The 21761-nt window shown below is 34.3% G+C and overlaps 1 protein-coding gene across 1 annotated transcript in view; it reads left to right on the top strand.

Annotated features, from left to right (window-relative positions):
- The window catches only part of LOC140444594 (uncharacterized), a 47397-nt gene extending 25839 nt beyond the window's left edge, over positions 1-21558 (top strand). The window contains exons 6-9 of the mRNA XM_072536355.1: positions 1674-2034; positions 5572-5574; positions 10886-11187; positions 21371-21558. Coding sequence (XP_072392456.1) covers positions 1674-2034; positions 5572-5574; positions 10886-11187; positions 21371-21558 — 854 coding nt within the window. The remainder of the gene's footprint in view (positions 1-1673; positions 2035-5571; positions 5575-10885; positions 11188-21370) is intronic.
- Positions 21559-21761: the final 203 nt, after the last annotated feature.

Here is a 21761-nt window from a genome sequence, read left to right as displayed (position 1 = left end):
CTGAAACTTATATAGGAACTCAAGATTAAATAAACTAAACAAAAATTTGTCTTAAAAACATCAGAAAAAGACAAAATACACACGTTAGAAAACATATCAGCAAATTATCGACAAAAACTATAAAAATTGATGTATATAACCATAAGATGCAAGCAAAGGTTATATATTATTATATTATATAAAATACTTCAGAAGAATTATTATATTATCTTCTGCAACAAAATTCAAATAATTTTTATCGTCTCTTCTCAAAAATAAAATAATATGGCACAAAAAAATTAATGTTTACTTACTACTAATAAACAATAAACGATATTTATTAATTCTCAAACATTTTTATTAATAAAAACATATTATTAAAAAACATAATGATACACTATTATCATTAAAAATCTTAAACTTTAAAACAGAGTGCGGTCATTTATATTACTTTAAATAATAGTAATACAGAAATTATTTAATCAAAACTTATCTCAAAAATATCTCACAAAAAAAGCTAAAATCAAATGAATCTTTGACTACAATCTGAACGAAAGTCACTGGCCATTGTTCCATTTTACTTACATTTACGTTACAAAATTATGTTACTTAATTTAATAGCATACTCAAAAAATAACTAAAAATAAACTGTTTATAAAAAAAAAATTATAAGTTATTGTCCCCAACAAAAAAGCATTATCGTTATAAAATATTCACTAACTATGGTTTGTTGATCTGTGATGGTAGGGCCGTAAGCCTAAAGATAAACAGATGGTTCTTATGATGTTGAAATATGATATCTTTACCTTTTCGGCAAAAATACTACTAAGGGTGGTTGGTCTTGACGTGACAACAGGAGCTTGTGATTAAATAGTATGGGCAACAAATGAATTGCCAGAAAGACTCTATAAATAGACAAAAAAAATATGTTACTATCGCAATTAATTAATAACAAACAATAAACGACTTACCACAATATAGTGAGTTTCTCTAGATGGTAACTGAACAACTAAGATATACGTCTGAATGCATATTGACATTTAAATATTAACTGGTAACTGACTATTAAAATGTAATTTTGGCTTTTCATAAATTGGGCTTAAGCTAATTAATTTTTGGGAAGGAGGTGTGTAATTTAGTTCGATATATTCATTCTCATGAGAAATAATACACTTTAAAACGCTATTAACTAAAAAGCAATAAAATTTTAAGAGGGATTATAATTAGTACTTTAATGAAGTGGTTTAAAAACAAACGTATTCGTTTATGAAATAATATATCCTCACACATAATTTATTACTTCTTTTAAACACTCATACGCACTCAAAGCGATAAAAATTAAAAATCCCAAGAGATAGTTAAATAAAACTACAGGCCAGTAATAGAAAAATTTAGCATGCCACACTATAATAGCCTATGTATATACTATTATAAAGAAGCAAAAGTTTTAACTATAAAACCAAAACAACTGGTTATTAAAATAAATTTAGAAAAGTGCACGATGATTATGTATGTGTTGAAAGCGTGTGATTACCAAAAATATTTAAAATTTAATGCTTACAATTTTTTTTGTACTCAAATTTCATTTGATCAGCTAAAGTGATAATAAAATATAATAAATTTTGTAAAAGTGTTGAAAATAAAAGTTTTTAATCGTTTATTGTTAGATAATTCTAATTAGCTTATTTTTATAGGACGAAGAGATTCTAGATCTCACGCAAGTCCTGAACGCAAGCATTCTCGACTTCAGCGACAAAATACAGCGTATGATGAGAGCTGTCTTCCTCCTGGAGGTTGGAATCGTCGTGGCTCCCAACCACAACAGCCAGCCCTAAGTCCTGATGTCGATGAAAGTGGAAGAAAGGCAAGAAGGGACTCGTTAAGTCCAGATTCTGCTTCTAGAGGAGGTAGACGAGATTCCAGAACGCATCTTAGTCCTGATCGATCTGGAGACCGAGATATTAGCCCTGTCAGAAGGGGCCGTAGGACTTTAAGAAGACAATCAACAAGTGTAGCTGCAAGAACCCATGGGCCGCGGTCTCCGGATTCTTCCAGGTGTGTGGAGATTAAATATATTTTACCATTGTTCACTTTGTTATTGCTAACGGAGATAGATATATACGAAAACTTTTTAAAATGCAAAAATCTTCTTGTAGAAATAAAACAATCGGAAGGGCGTATTATAGACATTTACAAAATATGTTACCAAATTTACTAAACTTGGCCTAGATACTCAGAAGCTCACAATACTTCACAGAAATTTATAGAATTTTATTAATAATATAAAAGTATCAGGTGACTTTATTTTTTTTTAATTTGAAACTTATAGCTTATCTTCGTTTTCCTACATTCATCTCTGTCTTGAGTTACAGCTTGCAATTGGTCTGCTGTTAAAACTTCCACTGTTGCATTATGTCTCAACCAGAAGAGTTTTTCATTTATTCATTTTTTTAATTTTACCATTTAAAATTTGCCGAAGGAACACATATCTTGTTCTCCTGATTATATGTTCAAGATATTCTAGTTTAAGTCTCTTCATGTTGATAAATGATATTTAATAGAGTTCCTGTTTAATGAAAAAGTCCTTCAAAGAACTTTTTCGCTTCTAGTTCTCCTGGTTTGCGGTATCCTAAGTAATATTGATTTTATTAAATATATCGACGTTTAAAGTCCAAGTTCTACATCCATACACTACATTAGTGTTGCCCAAAATCGGTCTTGGTCTTGCAGTCTTGGTCTTGTTCTTGCGTTTTCGCAAGACCAAGACCAAGACCGCCTAATTTTAGCAAGACCAAGACCAAGACTGACCCTGCAAGATTTAAGCAAGAACAAGACTAAGCCTGCGAGACTCTTGCGTCTTACAGTTAGGACTGAGTGTGCTTTTAGTGAGTATAGTAGTTCGGGTATATGCTAAAGACTCTATGAGGCGCAAAAAATATGTAATAAAAATTTGAAAAACTGGACTTATGCGCATTACGAACAATACCATAAACATACATCAAAATCATCAATCAAAATATTCATTAAAAACAACACATTTGACACGTGCTCAGAGGTCATAATTACAATGTAAAAATAAAATATTTTGTACATTCTTTTCCAGCATACGACTTCTTCGCTCTGAAATTAATTGTCCAGATTTTGAGAATAGCCGCCCTCTAATCATAAAATAATCTTGCATCGCTACGCCGACAGTAATATTGTATCGAAATTTTTTAAAAATATGTCACCTTAGCTAATAAAAAATATAACACTTATTATTAAGGACACCCACTTAATAATTCAATTTTTTCCCATTATAATTTAGTTAGGAGGAATCTAAATAAACAAATCTTATCGGCCTAAGACTAAACATTGTTTCTGCTGAGTGTGCGATGAGATCATTCGGTTAAATCAAAATTGCTGAAAGAGCGCGACTAATATTCAAATGTTTATTAATAACAGATAATGTCACTTACCGTGTAAACAAAATACCGAAATATTTAGAATAACGAAGTAACGATATATAATTCTCGGTTTGTTTACTTAGTGTATTGAATAGTAACGGACATTTATAGTAGCAGTTACTTTTTCGACATCACTAAACTTCATTTGACAATTTAACATGGGGGACAAAGATTCAAAAGATTCAAATAGTTTTAGTCGGAGTAGTGAGCGTTGAAATTATAGATCTAAAAGACTTTGATTAGTTTTTAGAAATAATGCATCCTAAATTGCTTTGTTTAAATTGTGCCTACATAGAAAGGTTAAAATGAAAATGAAAAACAGAAACACTTCAGGTTTAAGGTAGCATCTAATATCTTTTCACAAAAAAGAATTACAAATATTTCTTCCTGAAAAACCAAAATTCTGGTTCCTAAAAAAATGTTCCTACTACTTTATTTTGGTAAATTAATGTATTTATTAAGTAGATATCTCCTTAATTTAAAATAACTTCTTTTGATTATCATTGCTTTCCTACCTATTCTTTATTTTTTTATATAAAAGTAGAGCTAAGATTGTTAACAACATTTATGTTGCTTTAATAAGTGGATTATAGTTTGTTATCTTATCACTTAAAGAATATGTGGCCTTGATACCTGTATAAGGATTTTTGCCACGTACCAATCTTTTTTAAGATTTCCATTTTTCATGTGGTGGAGGTCCATCAATACCTTTCTAGACAGAAAATGTTCTTTAAAATACAGTCAAGTTTATGTCATTAATTTGGTTTTTTTTTGTGTTTTAACCATGTTTGATTGACTTTCGTTAGGCATGGTAGATAGCTGGGTTAGTTAGAGCATAGGCACGGATCGCTTAGATCGTGGCTTAAAACTTCCCTAGTAACGTTTAATAAATAGCAATAGGCTAATGGGTAACTGCAAGACTTGCAAGACTCTTGCTGCAAGACCAAGACCAAGACCAAGACCGGGAGTGCAATACCAAGACCAAGACCAACACCAGGTGTATTGGCGCAAGACCAAGACCAAGACTGTCTCAGTCTCGTCTTGTTCTTGCATTTGGGCAACACTACACTACATACATACATAAACTACAGACCACTACGGACCATACATAGCATCTTGTAAACTTTTCACGGATTTCTAAGTTCAATAAGTTATTGGATAATAAGAGCTTGAATTTTTTCAGAATTCGGATTCAAAAAGTCACCAGCTTCGGACGACCTGATGTGAAACAGTGTGCAAAAAATTCTAAAACAATTTGGAATGCTGGAACTTGCTCATAGATGAAAATATTCTTGAAATAATAGTAAATTCTACAGACAAAAAACTTTAACAACTAACCGGTAATAAAAAAAGTATAGTTATTAAACATGCATGGCTAAACTGAAGAAGTTGTTTGGTATACTATACATTGCCGAGTCTCTTCGTTCTAGACACCGCTAAAACAAGAAATTGTGATCAGAAGGTAGAGTGGACATAGGCATTTTCAGAACAACAATGATTCTCCATATGTACTTTATGCTACTAAAATGCCTTCGTAGCACTTCTCTGGAAGAACATAGTTCTAGATACCATGGTTGACCGACTTGGTAGGTTGACCAATGGGTTCTACACAATAGCCTATGCAGACGATATCGCTATCCTACAAAGCGGTAAGTTTTGTAAGTGTTTTGTTCTGCGGTATGATGTAAGAGATTACAAGTGGCTCTCCAAATACTAGAAACATGGTGCAATGAACACTCACTATCCATAAATCCTAAAAAGACAGAGATGGTCCTCTTTACCAGAAAAAAAAAAGAATCACGGGCTTAATACCCCCAAGGATTCTAATCTACAGTCTAAACTTTTCTAAAGAGGTGAAATACCTTGATATTACCCGTTACGGGAAGTTAACATGGAACTTACACTTATACGGTAGAGCTAAATGGGCACATATTACCTATGAGCCGTCTTGACGAACGTCCGGACGCACCTGGGGCCTTTCGCGCAGCATGTTCTCCTTGATCTACACTCCTGTAATAAGGTCAATGCTAACTTACGGAGGTATTGCTTGGCTACCAAAAGTGCTACAGGCAACAGCAATTAACAAACTAAATTAATTATTTGCGTAATAGGTTCCATGAAAACAACACTAACTGCGGCAATGGAGTTGGTCATTACCATCACGCCTCTAGACATATATGTCAAAGAGGTGGTGCTGGTGAGAATGATGCGGCTGCGTTCAGCGGGTGCAAACCTTGATGTGGCAATGGGACAATTGAGAACTCGTTTCTGGCGGGGAGGGCTGGATATGCCACCCCTGCTACAGGCAGGCTGTGACTCAATTAAACCAAAGTTTGTCTTTGACAAACCCTACAAATTCGTCAAAAGAACAGTATAGGGAGACAAACGTGGAAAATGCGTATTGTATATAAACCGATGGCTCCAAAATGGAAGAAGGCGCAGGATGCGGGATATACTCCAGATTACTGAATCTAAGAATAAAGTAAGGTATAGGTAAAAATGCCAACGTAGTTCAGACAGAACTGGTTGGTATCTGTATAGCCGCAAAAGGGATAACTCAAAAAGGTATAGCTGGGAAAACTATAATAAACTACACAGATAGCGTAAAAGCGCTGCTAACCTTAAATAGACCACGTGCCACACCAGGGTTAGTAATGGAGTGTCACGAGTCACTAACTCAAGCTTCGAATGACAATACCATCATAATGAGGTGGGTTAAAGGACACAATAGGAATAAAGGCAACTGCATTGCTGACGAATTGGCTATGAAGGCGGCAAGCCTAAGACTCTTAAAACCTGGGGATCTTTTGGTTGGTCAACTACAAAAATCGCAGAAATTGTCAAATATCACTTTCATACGCAAACCGTGAAAAGATGAAAGGATATGCACATAAGAAAAGGATGGATGTAGATTTGTCAGGGTAACACTAAGTAACGTTAAGAAGTCAGCACCTAAGAAGTACTTGGGAATGGCCAGGAAAAAACTACGCTTTACAGTTCGTTTTTTAACTGGTCATTGTCAATTAAGCAAACACCTCCACATACTGGGGCTAGTAGACAGACCTCTATGCAGGAAGTTTGAACATGAAGACGAAACTGTAGTGCATGTCCTATGTGCATACGTAGTGCGTACGTAGTGCATACGAGAGTATGCGTGCGATGAGTCCTGACTCACACCTGCCCACATAAGGAAGATGTCTTCTGGTGACTTGTCCACCTTCCTAGAAATGGCACGATGGACAATGAGCTAAGGATGACAGCTTCCTGGTAGGATGCACCATGGATCGATCGAGGCTAAAGTGCTGTGGAACTTTACTCGCCAACCCTACTCTACACATACAGAGATGCCTTTATTTTAATAACATAGACACACGTAGTGAAAGACGTAAAATTATTTAAACTTTCTCCAATCCGTGATGTATTTTACAATTATTCAAAATAGCTGTGTAAACATATATTCCATATCTAAATACTGCACTATTAATGAACAGCTGGTTTCTTTTAGAAGACGATGTTTATTTTGGCAATATATACTGAGTAAGCCAGCTAAGTATGGCATAAAAATATTTGGTAGTGCGAATGTCAAAACATGGTACCATTGGCATTTGAAATATATGGAGGCCAACAACCTTAAGTACCTGATGCGGTATCAAACAATGCAAATAGCACATTTATGCGTCTATCTAAGTCAATTTGGGATTCTGGTCGCAACATTACTGAAGATAATTGGTTCACGAGTGTTCCACTTGCCGTAGAATTGGTACAAAAGAAATTAATATTTGTCGGAACTATGCGTAAACATAAAAAATATACCTAAACAGGTTGTGGACACTAAAAGAAAAGCACTTAAAAGTTCAGAATTTGCATTTACCGACAATATGACAACCGTTAATGCATTTAGTTGACTAACCCTACGATGAATTTTATCCCAAAGATATTCGATGATATTCAGATCAGGGCTGCAGGCTGGTCATTCTAGAGTATTAATTCCTACTTCTAAATTGCCACAATAAATGGACCAAATGAAACTACTGCTTCTGCCAAAACATCCTTTATATACCGGTAAGCATTTAGGGAACCCTGGACGAAAATAAGTTCAGGTCGAGCTTCAAATGAAATTCCAGCGCAAACCATGACACCACCACCGCCAAAATTTCTTCTCTGGGACAGACAAGCTTAAGCATATATACTACCAGAACCAGGTCGCCGTGAGTATGTCATCATCATCATCAGTAGCTCGACAACCCTTTCTGGGTCCTGGCTTGTTCTAGGATTTTCCGCCATTCTGTTCTGTTCCTTGCTTTGTTTTTCCAGTTGGTAATCTTAAGTGTTTTCAGATCTTGTTCCACTTGTTCCATGTATCTAAGTTTGGGTCTTCCCTTTGACCTTCTTCCTACTGGTGTTTATCTCATAATATGTTTTGGTGTTTCAGTCTCCAACATTCGTTCAACATGGCCCATCCAGGGCAGACGTCCGATCTTTATGGATGTTATGATCTCGGGTTCGTTGTATGCTGTGTACAGTTCAAAGTTATATCTTCTGCGCCATATGTCATTTTCCTTTACCCCCTTATATATGTGTCTAAGGATTTTTCGTTCAAATGTGCCTAATAGGTTTTCATCGCTTTTCGATAGTGTCCATGTCTCTGATCCATATACAAGGACCGGTTTTATCAGGGTCTTGTATATTTTGCATTTGGTGTTTCTTGTGATGTTGTTAGATCTTAGATGTTTAATTAGTCCATTATATGTTGTATTAGCGATATGTATTCTTCTCTTAACTTCTTCACTGACATTGTTATCTGCGGTAACTAGTGAACCTAGGTATGTAAAATGTTTCACGCTTTCGATGTTATAGTCTCCTATTGTCAGATTCTGTAGGTTTCTTTGGCCTGTCGATTTACTGACCTTCATGTATTTGGTTTTTATTTCATTAATGTTTAGGCCACTGTTTTGTGCCGCTCTTTCTATTGCATTAAATGCTTCTATCATCTCTGTTTCGCTTCTGGCTATGATATCAACATCATCTGCAAATGCCAATATTTGTACACTTTTTGTTATTATTGTTCCTCTGGTGTTGACTTTTGAGTCCCTAATTATTTTCTCTAATGTGATGTTGAATAGAATACAGGATAGGGCATCTCCCTGTCGTAGGCCTGTTCTCACATGAATTGTATCTGTTAGTTCGTTTTGAATTCGAATTTTGCTTTGTACTTTAAGTGTTTCTTTTATGATATCAATGAGTTGAGTTGGAATATTAAACTCTTTCAGTGCATGAATCAGAAATTCTCGATGGATGCTATCATAGGCACTCTCAAAGTCAATGAAAAGATGATCTGTGTCTATATTAAATTCACTAGTCTTTTCCAAGATTTGCCTCAAGACGAAGATCTGATCTATTGTGGACTTCTGAGTAGAGTTTGCCTCTACACATCATTGTTCTTGGTTTAAATTCTTTTCTACTTTTGTTAAGTTTTTGGTAGGATTTTCTGGTTTCTGATGGTTTATTTAGTTCTTCCATTTCTTGGAGTTCTTTTTCTATGTGCTCTCTTTTCTTTCTGCGATGTATTTTCTTCTCTTCCCTCCTTAGCATTCTATATTCCTCCTCTGCCTTTCGTGTTCTATGTCGTTGTTGTAGTCGTTGATATGCATTTTTTTCCTCTCTGTTATGTTGCGACACTCTTCATCGAACCACTGTCCTTCAGTTGATTTGGGCTTTTTTTGTAGACCTAGGATCTCTTTGGCCGCGTCTTGTATGATGGTTTTACACGCTTCCTATTCTCTGTTTATTTCCTCGTGATTTTGTCTGTTTTCTAGCCTTACTTTTATATATTCTATGTATTTTGCCTTTTTGTTGTTGTCTGCTATGTTTTTTATTTCATATTTTTCAATTTTGGATCCCTTTTCTTTTTTAATGTTTGAGATTCTGGCTCTAATTCTACTTTCCACTAGATAGTGATCCGAGTCTGAATTTGCCCCTCTTCTGCTGCATACGTTTATTACGTCTAAGTGATGTCTTGAGTCAATAATAACATGATCGATCATGTTTACTGTAACCCCATCTGGAGATCTCCACGTTCCCTTATGAATATTTTTTCGCTGGAAGCATGTGCTGGAAATGACCATGTTAAGGGAAGTTGCTAGATTTATTAGTCTGATGCCATTGTCATTTAATACCTCATGAAGACTGTGCTTACCTATAGTTGGTAGGTATTGTAGTTCTATTGTCATTCTATGTAATGTCATTCTTTGGGCATGAATGGTTCGCAGCTTCTAGTTCTTCATAGAATTTTTCTTTGACATCATCTTCCTTTTCCTCTGTAGGGGCATGCACATTTAAGATGCTGTAATTAAAGAATGTTCCCCTTAGTTTCAGGATGCACATTCTAGGGTTCATAGCACGAAAGTCTCGTACGAGGTGCTTAACCTTTTTATTTACAATGAAGCCAGTACCTAGTGCGTGGTCTTTAGCGTCGCAACTATAGAATATAATGTGGTGTCTTTTGTCAATGGTGCCACTCCCCGTCCATCTCATTTCCTGCAGAGCTGTTATATCTATATCATATCTATTCAGTTCACCGAGCAGATTTTGGAGGGCTCCCGGTCTGTATAGGGATCGGATGTTCCATGTCGCGATTCTTAAATCGTGTACCTTTTTCTCGCGCAGTCGTCGTCGTTTGATCAGTCCGGTTTTCATTTCTTGAACATTCGTAACATGTGTGTTTTCTAGGATAGGGTTGTTAGCCCTATGCCTAACCCCCTTCCGGTGAGCATTCAGGGAACCCTGGACGAAAATAAGTTCAGGTCGAGCTTCAAATGAAATTCCAGCGCAAACCATGACACCACCACCGCCAAAATTTCTTCTCTGGGACAGACAAGCTTAAGCATATATACTACCAGAACCAGGTCACCGTGAGTATGTACCAGTCTAGAAAGCGATGGAAAGCTCTCCGTACTGTAGTTCTCGAAATAACGAAAGTTTCGGATACATAAACCTGACTTCTTCCGTCTTGTAGCAATGCAATAATTCTAGCAACATCTACTGTAGATAACATCATATCTTAATTATTCACTCAGTTAAAATCCACGTTTGAAAAGCTAAGTTACCGTTTAATTAAATGTTTTTAACTTAGAAGATAAACAGCGACTACAGAAAATAGCAACATAAACGTCAAAACTGTCAAAAACAAGCATACATAATGGGAATAAATATTTACATTGAGACGCAATATGAAACAATGCTTAAAACTTCCAATGAATTTTTATTTTCGGAAATTTATAGGATGACCACCTTTTTTGCCGTTCCGTGTATATTTATACTGATCTGTTTTACTAACTTAGAAACTATACTTTTTGAAGTCACTATAAAAATGTGTAAACTTGACTAAATCAATAGCAATAACAAAGTGAACAATAATCATGACTTTCAATTCGGAACTTACTGTTGTCTGACCGTTGTAGCTGCTCCAGCAGAGATCCAAGTCCTTGTAATAGAGGACCACCACCAACGGTAGAAAACTATCGACCAGCAATCAGAAGACAATCTACTACGGAAGAAATTCTTATTGCAAGAGGATTCCGAAGACAATCAACTACAGAGGAAATGATACGATGCCGAAATTTTCGACGTCAAAGTTCTCAGAGTGATGACTGCCAGCGATATCGCGGACGCAGAGATTCGGCTACACAGATTATGGATGGTACCATAGCTTCTATGACTGTAGAAACTTCTAGTACGTTCTTTGATTCTAGCACGCAAACAGGTAAGAGGGTCATTGAAAGGAGAAATATATTTCATAATAAGCGGTTAAATTGTCAGCTACAGTTCTATAATCCAATGGTTTTTCAAAAATATGTAATGTTTTTTTTTTAATTAAAAAAAAAGTGTTTATTTTTTTTGGTTACAATTCTCTGGGTTCTTAAAACTTGGCACAAATGTTTAAAATGGTCACTATTGATGGCTTTAATTTTACTTTCTATTTTCTTTATCTCTTTGACATAGTCCTTCATTTTCTATACTTAACCACAGTGAGTTTAGCATTAATATGTATGTATACATCGTTTCTCTCGTAAAGTCTGATTTGTATATTTTTCAAACTAGCACTGACATTCGTTCTTAAGATATGTGCTAAATAAATCTTCATGAAAATATAAATATACTGACTAGCTGATATCTGTTCGTTTTCTTTGTGTGCATAACTGCGAAACCGCCACCATTTTTGTCCTTGGTAAATAACACGGAGAATCAGTGGCTGGTCTGTCATTCATTAGTAGGTAATATTTAAAACTGAACTTTGTCCCATCAATATATTGAGTCTAGTGTGATCTTGTTTTGCTTATCTTATGATTTTAATATTAATAAATTAGACGTTCGTTTTTATTAGTTAACTGATTATCAAAACGTCTGTAAATTATTGGGTAGATTAATAGTCCAGTCGTCCGAGAGAAATTTATGAAAACAAGCTGAATTTGGCCGAGAATATTTATTTTGGGACCTCAAAAAAGATGCAAAAAACTTTTTTTTTGTCCCCACTTTTACCCCCGTGCATACCCCTAAAAAGGCAGAAAAATCGGTTAACCAAGAATCTGTAAGCCGCAGAAAAAAATGTTTAAAATGAAAAATGTAGCTGAGATAATTTTAAATAAAAATTTTTATTAGCACTTTTTCTGTATAATAAACCGTTCTATCAGAAACAACGCTTGGAGTGACCGTCGAAATTAACGGGCACAACTTTTGCCATTTCTTACGATTCTCGTGAGATCAATAAAATTGATAATTTTCATTGACCAGTCGTAGTAAAATTTTCATTTTTAGAGATCAATATTTAAAACCTATGACATAAAATTTTAATTTTGAGTTGTGGCAATAAATATGAGGCATTTGAAATATGAATAAAAACGCAGAATTTAATGTCTTACATTACAAACGATCACACGTCAGGGGAAAAGCATCCAAAATGACGGTTTTGAGTATAGTTTATAGCAGAAGTTTGGTTCTTTTTAAAAACATACTACTGTAATTGAAAAAAAAAGTTTTAAAAGTTTTATATCGTTTGTTGCCTTAGAGTTGGGTGACTTGAAATTGTTGGGGTGACTTGAAAGAGCAGGCAATTTTTTTAGATCTGCTGTTCCCATCTATTAGGTAAATGTTCAAACTTCAAAATCATTTCTAAAGTATTCTACAATAATGAACTGATATATTTACTTGCAAAAAGTTGTACATAATTGTTTTGTTTAGCCCCTAAAAAATACTGAATAAAAGGTAAGAAAACCACGATTTTTGTTATACTATATAATTAAGGTCATCAACAGGTGTCCGTATCAGCAAATTACATGTAATATATTTTTACAATAGTTTACTGCCTTCTTAAGGGGTTCTAAACCTCAATTTTGTTGATTTTATTTTTTGAGGTTAAGTAACGGTTTTTTAAAATTTTTTGTTGCATATTTTGGGTGACTTGACAAAATGCCTAATAAGTATAAAAGAGTATTAGACAGAAAATACCACGACTTTAGTAAATATGCATTTGAAAAAGCCTTAACAAATATTCGTAATGGTAGATGGACATTGGGGAGTAATACCGATATATCAAAATTTACATTATATCGAAAATAAAAAATAAAAATAAGAAAAACTTATGGATGCATTCATTGACAAAGGAGGAGGAAGTGGTTTTAAAAGATACTGTTTTATTTGTTGTGAAGTGGGGATTTCCCTTAGATATAGACAATATTAAAGATTTCGTTCGAAATTATCTAAACAGACAAGAAGTAAGATCTTTCACCGATAACAGAGTGGGTAATAGTTGGTACTATGCATTTATTACTCGTCATAGTTGTTGGAGAACAATAATCTCCAACCAAATAATTCTATTTCAAAACAAATAAAAATATTTCCGCCGCATCGGTTACCTAAATAAATTCCTTGCCTGCATTGACTTATTTCTTAGAATGTTAATCTCCGCCCATATTGACCTTAAACCGGTAGATCCTTCAAAATGCACAGTCAAATATTTCGGAGGGGCTAGGGCAAGCCAGTGAATTAGCGATGGTTGTAGGGCTTATACCTACTTTTTAAGTTTTGGAGAGTTTTTCTCCACGTTCTCAATCGCAAGTTACGCAATATATCGGGAACCCGTAATGTGAAGTGTTATGGTGTTTTCGTTCGTAAACTGTAATTTTCTAATTAGGTTCCTTACGATTACGATTAGTTATTCACTCACAGATTATAAGTTTCTGTTTCTTGTCCTTTTTCAATTACAGTTCTAGCTAAACAAGTTATTGTTTTATTTCACTCTAGATATCAATCTATTCAACAGGCCAGACTAAATCACATTTAAGAGTCCATTTAAGTTTCTATTACTGAGCATTCGAAGGCTAGCCGAACAATTGGACTTACAGCAAGTACAAACCGCTGAAAGAGACACTGTTAGCATACAAGACTCTCCCTGAAGGGATGTTGAAAACCGGCATCCCTCCAATAGTGATTTATCCATTCGCCTATCAGAAAATATAAAGCGAAGTCGAATATTGACGTTTTAAGAGATTATTTTGATAAGTTGGCTGTTATTTTAAAAGACATTCCTGATGAAAATATCGTACATTACGATGAAACATGTTTCAACGATGATCCTGGATGAACCAAAGTTGTTGTTCGACGCACAGCTAGACATGCCGAAAAAATTATGGACCACACAAAATCTTCAACGAGTGTGATGTTTTCCGTTAGTGTGCAGGAGTTATGTTGCCACCTTATATTGTATATATGGCAGATCAGCTGTGGTCTACATGGAGATAAAATGGTCCTGAAAACAATCGTTACAATCGGAGCAAATCGGGATAGTTTGATCTACATTTATTCGACGACTGGTTTAAATTTATTGTGTTCCCTTATTTTAAAAAATTTAAGGGATCGAAGTCGTTAATCGGTAACAATTTACCTAGCCATATTTCCATCACTGTCATACAATATTGAAAAACAATAATATTAGCTTTATTCTTTTACCGCCCAATAGCACGCATCTAGCGCAACCGCTGGATGTTTGCTAGTTTACACCCCTGAAGGGTAAATGGAGATCTGTTTTGACTAAATGGAAGTAACCACAACCTGGCCCTATAAGAAGAGATTGATTCCCAGGTCTACTGAAAGCAACATTTGTAGAACTAGGAGATAAAAATACTGACAACATAAAAGCCGGGTTCAAAGTGACAGGACTTATTCCTCTCGATCTAAAAGCTGTTTTAAAACGAATCTTTTCTCAAAGGCCTGTTGGGGAAATTGCCAATGGTTCAAGGATATGTTTGAAACAACAAGATATGTAAAACCAACTGTGTCCGGCAGACGAAAAAAATTAAGTGTTGCTCCAGGGGAGAGCATCTGTGTAGAAGATTCAGAAGCACAAAAATCAGACGAGACAACGGTAGAAGTACAACTACCTAATCATAAGTGAAGCGTTAAAAAAAAGTCACGCAAGTCTAATAAATACGGACTTTCTTCTAAACCACATTCATTTCAACGTGGAAAGCTTATTCTCGTGAACTTTAATACAGAGAAACGGGTTGTAAAATATGTTGGAGAAGTCTGCCAGGTCATAGATGAGGAGCACCTTCAAGTTAAATTCTTACGAAAAATGTGGGTAAAAAAGAAACATTTTTATCATATCCCGACATAATAGACGAATCGATGTTGAACAGAAATGAAGGAAGCCGTTCGTCTTCCAGCTCCACACCTTCTGCGCGAGAACATTTTAAATTTTTGACAGATTTGGTTGAAGCTGATAATGTTTTATAAACAAATTGGTTAGGTAACTACATAATTAAAAATATTGTTAACTAAGATTTAAGTCTAATACAGACAGGGTGACTTAAGAACACGGTTTTTATTTTTTTTTGTACTTTTTTTTGTATTTTTAAAAAATTTTTATATAGGTTCTATTCTTTGCCAAAAGTGGCATAACAACATATTTTTTATTTTTTTTTTGTGATAGATTTATCAGTATGGCTGGTATTACTAAATTAATGGCCAAATTGTAGTCAAGTCACCCAACTCTACGGTATATGAAAAGTTTAAATCCAGCGTTTTTAAACATATTTTAAATGACTTACATTTGTTACCAAAACTTAAAACTAAAATTTTATGTTAAGTTAAGTTTTGAAGGTTAGGCTTTAGTAATCGAAACTTCATAGTGGCCAGTCAATAAAAGGGATACATTTTATTGATCTCATAAGAATCATAAAAAGTGGCAAAAATCGCGCCACGTTTCTTTATTTAACACCTTTATAAAATCCGAGTTTATTTTAAAAACTATTTATAGGGTATAAGCCACAATTGAAGATTAAAATAAGTTTATTGACGTTTCAATTTCCACTTCGGAGTTTATTGAAGCGTCAATAAACTTAGTTTAACCATCAATTGTGGCTTATTCTCAATAAAATAATATCTAATTAAAATTCCACAATAAAATAGCTTCAGAACAATATACAATACGAAACATAAGACGAGCAATAAGAATCCGTTATGGGCTCAGCGTTATTTAAAATTTTCGGAAATTAGAAATTCTTTACAAGAAACTGACACATTCTCAAAATTCAATCAAATTTTTACCGAGGTTATTTGCGGAAAAACACAAAAATTGCATACGAAAGGTGAACTCTTTACTTTAAAACTTGTCTTGATTTTTGTCGATAAGACAAGCCGTCAAGCTGATACAAATGTTATTGAACATTGATTTCGCGCGCGTAGGTAACTCATCCAAACTCGACGGTCGCTTGAACGTAAGTTTGTAGTTCATTCTACACAAAAAGAGCTGATAAATATTTTTATTTTAGCTAGATTTTTTTTTTAACCCTCTATTGTCCGACTTTTTTGTAAACTTAAGAGATGTTTTAATTTGTATATATGCTCAAGTATGCATTTACAACAACTAGTAATTTTTTTAGATTTTTTAATTTTGTTTAGGCAACTGTGGGCAGCAAAAACTAACGAATTAAGTTATATACTTATTTATTATGCCAATCAAGAAAACAATTAGTTGTAGTTGTAAAACATAAAGCAACTTTACATTTATCGCACATTACTTTAGGAGTATTGCAGAATCCTGGTTTTTTGCATCTTCCCTTTTTTTCAGAAAATACTGGCCAGTGGGAGTTTTGGTCAAGCCTAACTTCCTTTGGTGGTACAATAGCAGTAGGTCCTCTCTTCGGTTTTTTTACAATTTCGTTCTTAATTTCACTGAGCCTGGGACGTCCTTTGTTTTTGATCTGGTCAGTTCTTGCTAACAGTACGCTACATAAGTGGGACTTAAACTGTAACAAAGGCAACTGTTTTTTTTTTAATTTCAAAATAATCGCAATCACGACGATACAACAACCAGCTGTTAACAACAGCTAAATCAAGAAGGTGAAAAAATATTTTTAGATACCACTTTTTAGATCTTATGTATGTTTGGTAAAGAGCAATTAGTGAATCCATAAGATTGACACCTCCCATAAATTTATTATAAAATTGCACTGCATTTGGACAGCATACATCAATTCTTGATTTTTGTTTCTTATCCCACCTCTTGTCTAACGAAGTAGGCTCACAACTAACAAATATACTAAGCAAATGAACCGGTTTATTATCGTACCACTTTAACGCTTTTAGTCTTATGCCATCTACTGTAGCGTGCTTTTCTTCTACAGTACCTCTGCCCGGTTTCTTTATATTCTTGTCATCAGAAAAATGGCAATTAGGCAATCTGTTTGGACGAACAGTTTCCAAACATTGCAGTTCACGTTTTTCCATTTCAATCTGCAACTGAATGCTATTGAACCAGTTGCCAAAATATACTTTATAGTATTCGTTTGGTTCGACTATCTCACACAATCTTATTACTACATTACCGCTGGTGCCTACATTAGATAAATGAAGAGGATGTTCAACAGTTCCTGTATATAATTCCCAGTTATAAACAATATCATTGCTATCACACAAAACAAATGCCTTGTATCCCCATTTTTTGGGTTAGTTCTTCATATTATATTGTTTTAAAGAATGTGCCCCTTTGAATGGTATCATTTGTTCATCAATACACAATTTTCCACTCATAAGAATACTCTGAAAATTTTGAACTAGACCGTTGATGAATGGTCTAATTTTGTGTAACTTATCATTATTGTTGACTATATTTTCGTTATTATTGAAATGAATTTTAGTTTTTATTTCTTCCCAGCGATTCCTAAATATAGTGTCAACTATTTGAGTAACACGTGTTTCCTTCTGCCAAAATGATCTTGTCCTTAGCAAGCCATATATTAACATCAGTAGAACAGATCCAATAAATTGGTTTAATTCTGCTAGTGTTATATTCAATGGTTTATTTATATTCTTTTGCAGTGCATACAAATTACTTTGTTCTACTATGTTTTCCAGCATATTGGTAGATATCATCTTTTTAAAATAATGTAGAGGGGATTCCGGTTCTAATAATTTGCATATCGGTAAATTACCTTTCCATTCTGGAATTAGAAATACTGTTCGGGGACCACTCTTCCACTGAATGTTTTTTTCGATCATTTTTGACCTTTTGAACACATTTAGTTCAGTGTGTTTTTCTGTTTTATCAGTATCATCCTCATCTTCATCTTGGTCTAAATCTAAATTGGTTTCCTGGTATAAATTTGTTTCGTACAAATCGCCTTCATTTTCCATTTCATTTGATCCTGTATCAATTGATATCTGAGTATCTATGGAAAATTCATTATCACTCTCTTCAAAGTCAGAGTCTTCGGATTCCTCGGATTTGTTGGGAACTTTTACAAACAATAACGGATACTTACTGCTTTTCCCGTAGAACGTTTTTGTATTCATCCTAAAAAAATAATTTAAAATGATATGGTCCAGTGTGGATTCAAAGCAACATACCTGTTTTTATCACAGTACTGAAACAACACAATAAAATAAACAAATTTCAACGGCAATCAATATCTAAATGCTGATATAATGCCTCAATGTATTTTTATATAAATTGTACACAATTTATAACAATAAATCACGATCGAAAATACAAACTAATAAGGCAGCCATGTGCATCTGACATACTGTTAAAAATTTCCATATAGGTTTCGTCATAGGTTCATAGATGGCACTAAGTGTATTAAAAAAATGTATAACCAAATGTTGCCTGAAATCAACAGAGGGCATCTTAGAGTCGGAAATTGTTTTAAAAAAGTTTTCTGCATCAAAAACTCCTTTGTTGCCTTGAGTACACACGGGGCTATAGAGGGTTAAATATTTTTCTCTACGGCGTACAGATTCTTGGTAAATCGATTTTGTTGCGTTTTTGCTCCCCTACACGGCGGGTTTTAGTGGAAAGCCCAGAGGTAAAAGTAATAAACTTTCTCTATCTTATTTGGGGTCTCAAAATTAATATTCCCGAGAAAATTCAGCTTGTTCGTACGATTTTTAGAGGTCAAGTGGCATTTTCGTCTCTGACGACTGGAGTATAAATGTTTTTTTTTCTTTTTTAAAAGAAAACACTAGTTCCAATAGTTTTAACTTAAACTTTTTGTTTAAATTAAGCTTGTTATCAATAAATCGTTTTCATGACTTATATGGAACAGTTGATAGATTGGAAGAAAAGGGAGTTATTATTTCGGTAAATGTATGTATTATATTATTATGAAGTGACTAGTTTTTCCAGAGAATATATTTTTTAATAACAATAAACCGTTATCATAAACATAATCAACTCTTTATCACACGTTTCTTCTTATATTATATTATGGAAACCTACGTTACAACTTTAACAATATCTGGATCTTATTCGGAAATATTATTCACAGATTTGTAGCATTGAATTGGTTTTGTATTTTTATCGCTTTAATATTCTGCTATTAAGTACACAATGTTTGCTACATATGTTTTACTTAACAAATTAATCAAACCGTTTAAGAAAACATCAGGTTTTAATATATTAAGTTTTGAAAAATCATAAGAATTGTAGCTGTCGACCGATATGCATTAATCACTTCTTTGTGTCTTGGTACTTATTCATTATTTCTGACTTAATATTAAACGTCCACGAAACCTTTATGAAATGTTTAAATAACCTCCTTCAGATATCCTCGCCAGCAGCAAAGTATGCGCTTTTTAATGCTTAGCAGCTTTTACCACACTTAAACATCAACCTATTTATTGATACACTGATAAGTCGATGAACAGATTCCAAAAATATATTTTTTTTATTGTTCAGTGTGCATATTGTACAATGATGCTAAAATCAAATGAAACATAAAAAAAACTGTAAATAATATTTATTTTCGTAAAACGTAATTAATTCTCGAAGGGAAGGTATTTTTTATATGTATCGCGGACCGATACAAATTGTGACTCGTTGGTTACTAAACTAAACATACTCCTTGTTTTTAAAATCCAGACGATAAACTCAAGTATTATCGGCCTGGTCTCTTGTGATATCATTGCTTACCATATAATATTTCGTTTCCTAAACACGAAATATGCAACGTCAACACTCAGTTAAAGTTAATGTTTGGGCAGCAACTTTAGTTAACTTAAATTTAAATATGAGATCTGTTATTTAATTTTTGAATAGAAAAGTTATAATTATTCATAATTAGCTTGTTGCTACAACACACCCCTTCGAAAAATATGGATAATATATACATAGTTACAACAGAAATTGAATAGGTATATCAGAAAAAGATAATGTTTACACGAGAAAAAAAAATTTACACCGAAAAAAAATGTTACACTGAAAAAAATATTTTAACTGAAAAAAATGCTTGATAACTTATGAGGCTTGATAATTTATGAGCTAGTTATGGGTTATCTAAACCGTTTTTGATTATGTCACGGTGGACAAATACGTGAGTGGTGGTTTTCATCTCTTTGAAAATAAAAGTGCTATTGGACCCATGTTGCGACGGTTGTTTAGGACGGAGATTTTCGAAATGGTTTCGAATTATCTTTAAATAAATGTGAGCACTTTCGTCGGTGTTTTTTTGCGACGAAAACAATGATCCACCGGGCAAACACAATAGTTTTTCATAAACGAGTTCGGCGGCTGAAGTACCTTAATCTTCTCTCCACGCTGCTCGTATGCCCAGTAATACTGAAGGTAGGCTTTCGGTTCATCGAATATTTTTATGACATCGAATTGCTGCTTTTAATTGTCGATGAAATCTTTCCACTATTCTATTTGCTTGAGGGTGATAGGCGGTTGTTCTTAAATGAATAGTTCCAGTTAATTTGCAGATTGATTGAAAGAGGTGTGATTCGAATCGTCGACCTTGATCTGTTGTGATAGGCTTGGAAGTGACAAAACGAGCTATCCAACCAAAAAAATGCCAACGCAAAAGCTTCCGGCCAACGCGTGAAGCGGTCGACACATGTTAAACAGTATCTGTTTCCTTCAGAAATCGGCATCACTATAATATCTATGTAAACATGTTCGAATCGGCTGGAAGGTGGTAGGAAACTTCCAGACGGTGAAACAATGTGGCGCGATATTTTTGATTTTTGGCACTTTAGACACGCTCGAGTCTATTTTCTCACATATAATTTGATTGAAGGCCAAACATATCGCTGTGTGATCATCTTCACAGAACTGTTGATTCCAGGATCTGCTAGATTATGCATGGTGCTAAAAATTGCCATTCGGAGTCGTTTCGGTACAAATGGTCTGGCTGTAGACCATTGCTACGTCACAGTACAAACTAACGTTTTGTTCCGGAAACTGTATTTTATTTAATTGCAACGATGTTTTCTCTCTTGTACAATACGTATGCTACAATATTTGTTAATCCAGAGATGGATGGTAAAGGCGAAAGTGATTGGTTTGTGATCAGTGTATATGGATGGATATGTTTTTGCCCTCGATCATATGTCTAAAATGTTTTATAGCTAAATATATAGCTATAAAAGCGTTTTTTGTTGTAATACAGTTCCAGCACAAAAATCGAAAACATCACAAGTGATGGAGATATCAAGCTCATTTACAGAGTGGCTCAGTAAAGTAGCGTTAGCTAAACTACTTTTGCAGTCCTCAAAGGCTTGGATCCGCTGTGGTGTCCATTCAATTGGTGCTTTTCCTTTGACATTTCCTTTTAGGGCATCATGTAGTAGTGCTTAAAGCTCAGCTGATAAACCTTCCGTAGAAGTTCCACATACCTAGAAATGTACGCAGGTCTTTCACTGTTTTAGGATAAGTGAAATTTTGTGCAGCTGCTACTTTTTCTTGGGGAGGTTTGAGTCTTGCTGCTGATACTGTATATCCCAAAAATGTAGTCTCGTTTTTGCCGAACTGACAATTTGCTGGATTAACGACAACGCCAA

The sequence above is a fragment of the Diabrotica undecimpunctata genome, chromosome 6 (assembly GCF_040954645.1).
Source record: "Diabrotica undecimpunctata isolate CICGRU chromosome 6, icDiaUnde3, whole genome shotgun sequence".
In the NCBI taxonomy this organism is placed as follows: domain Eukaryota; kingdom Metazoa; phylum Arthropoda; class Insecta; order Coleoptera; family Chrysomelidae; genus Diabrotica; species Diabrotica undecimpunctata.
The sequence above is the reverse complement of the archived record's forward strand: the minus strand, read 5'-3'. Positions and strand labels throughout refer to the sequence as shown.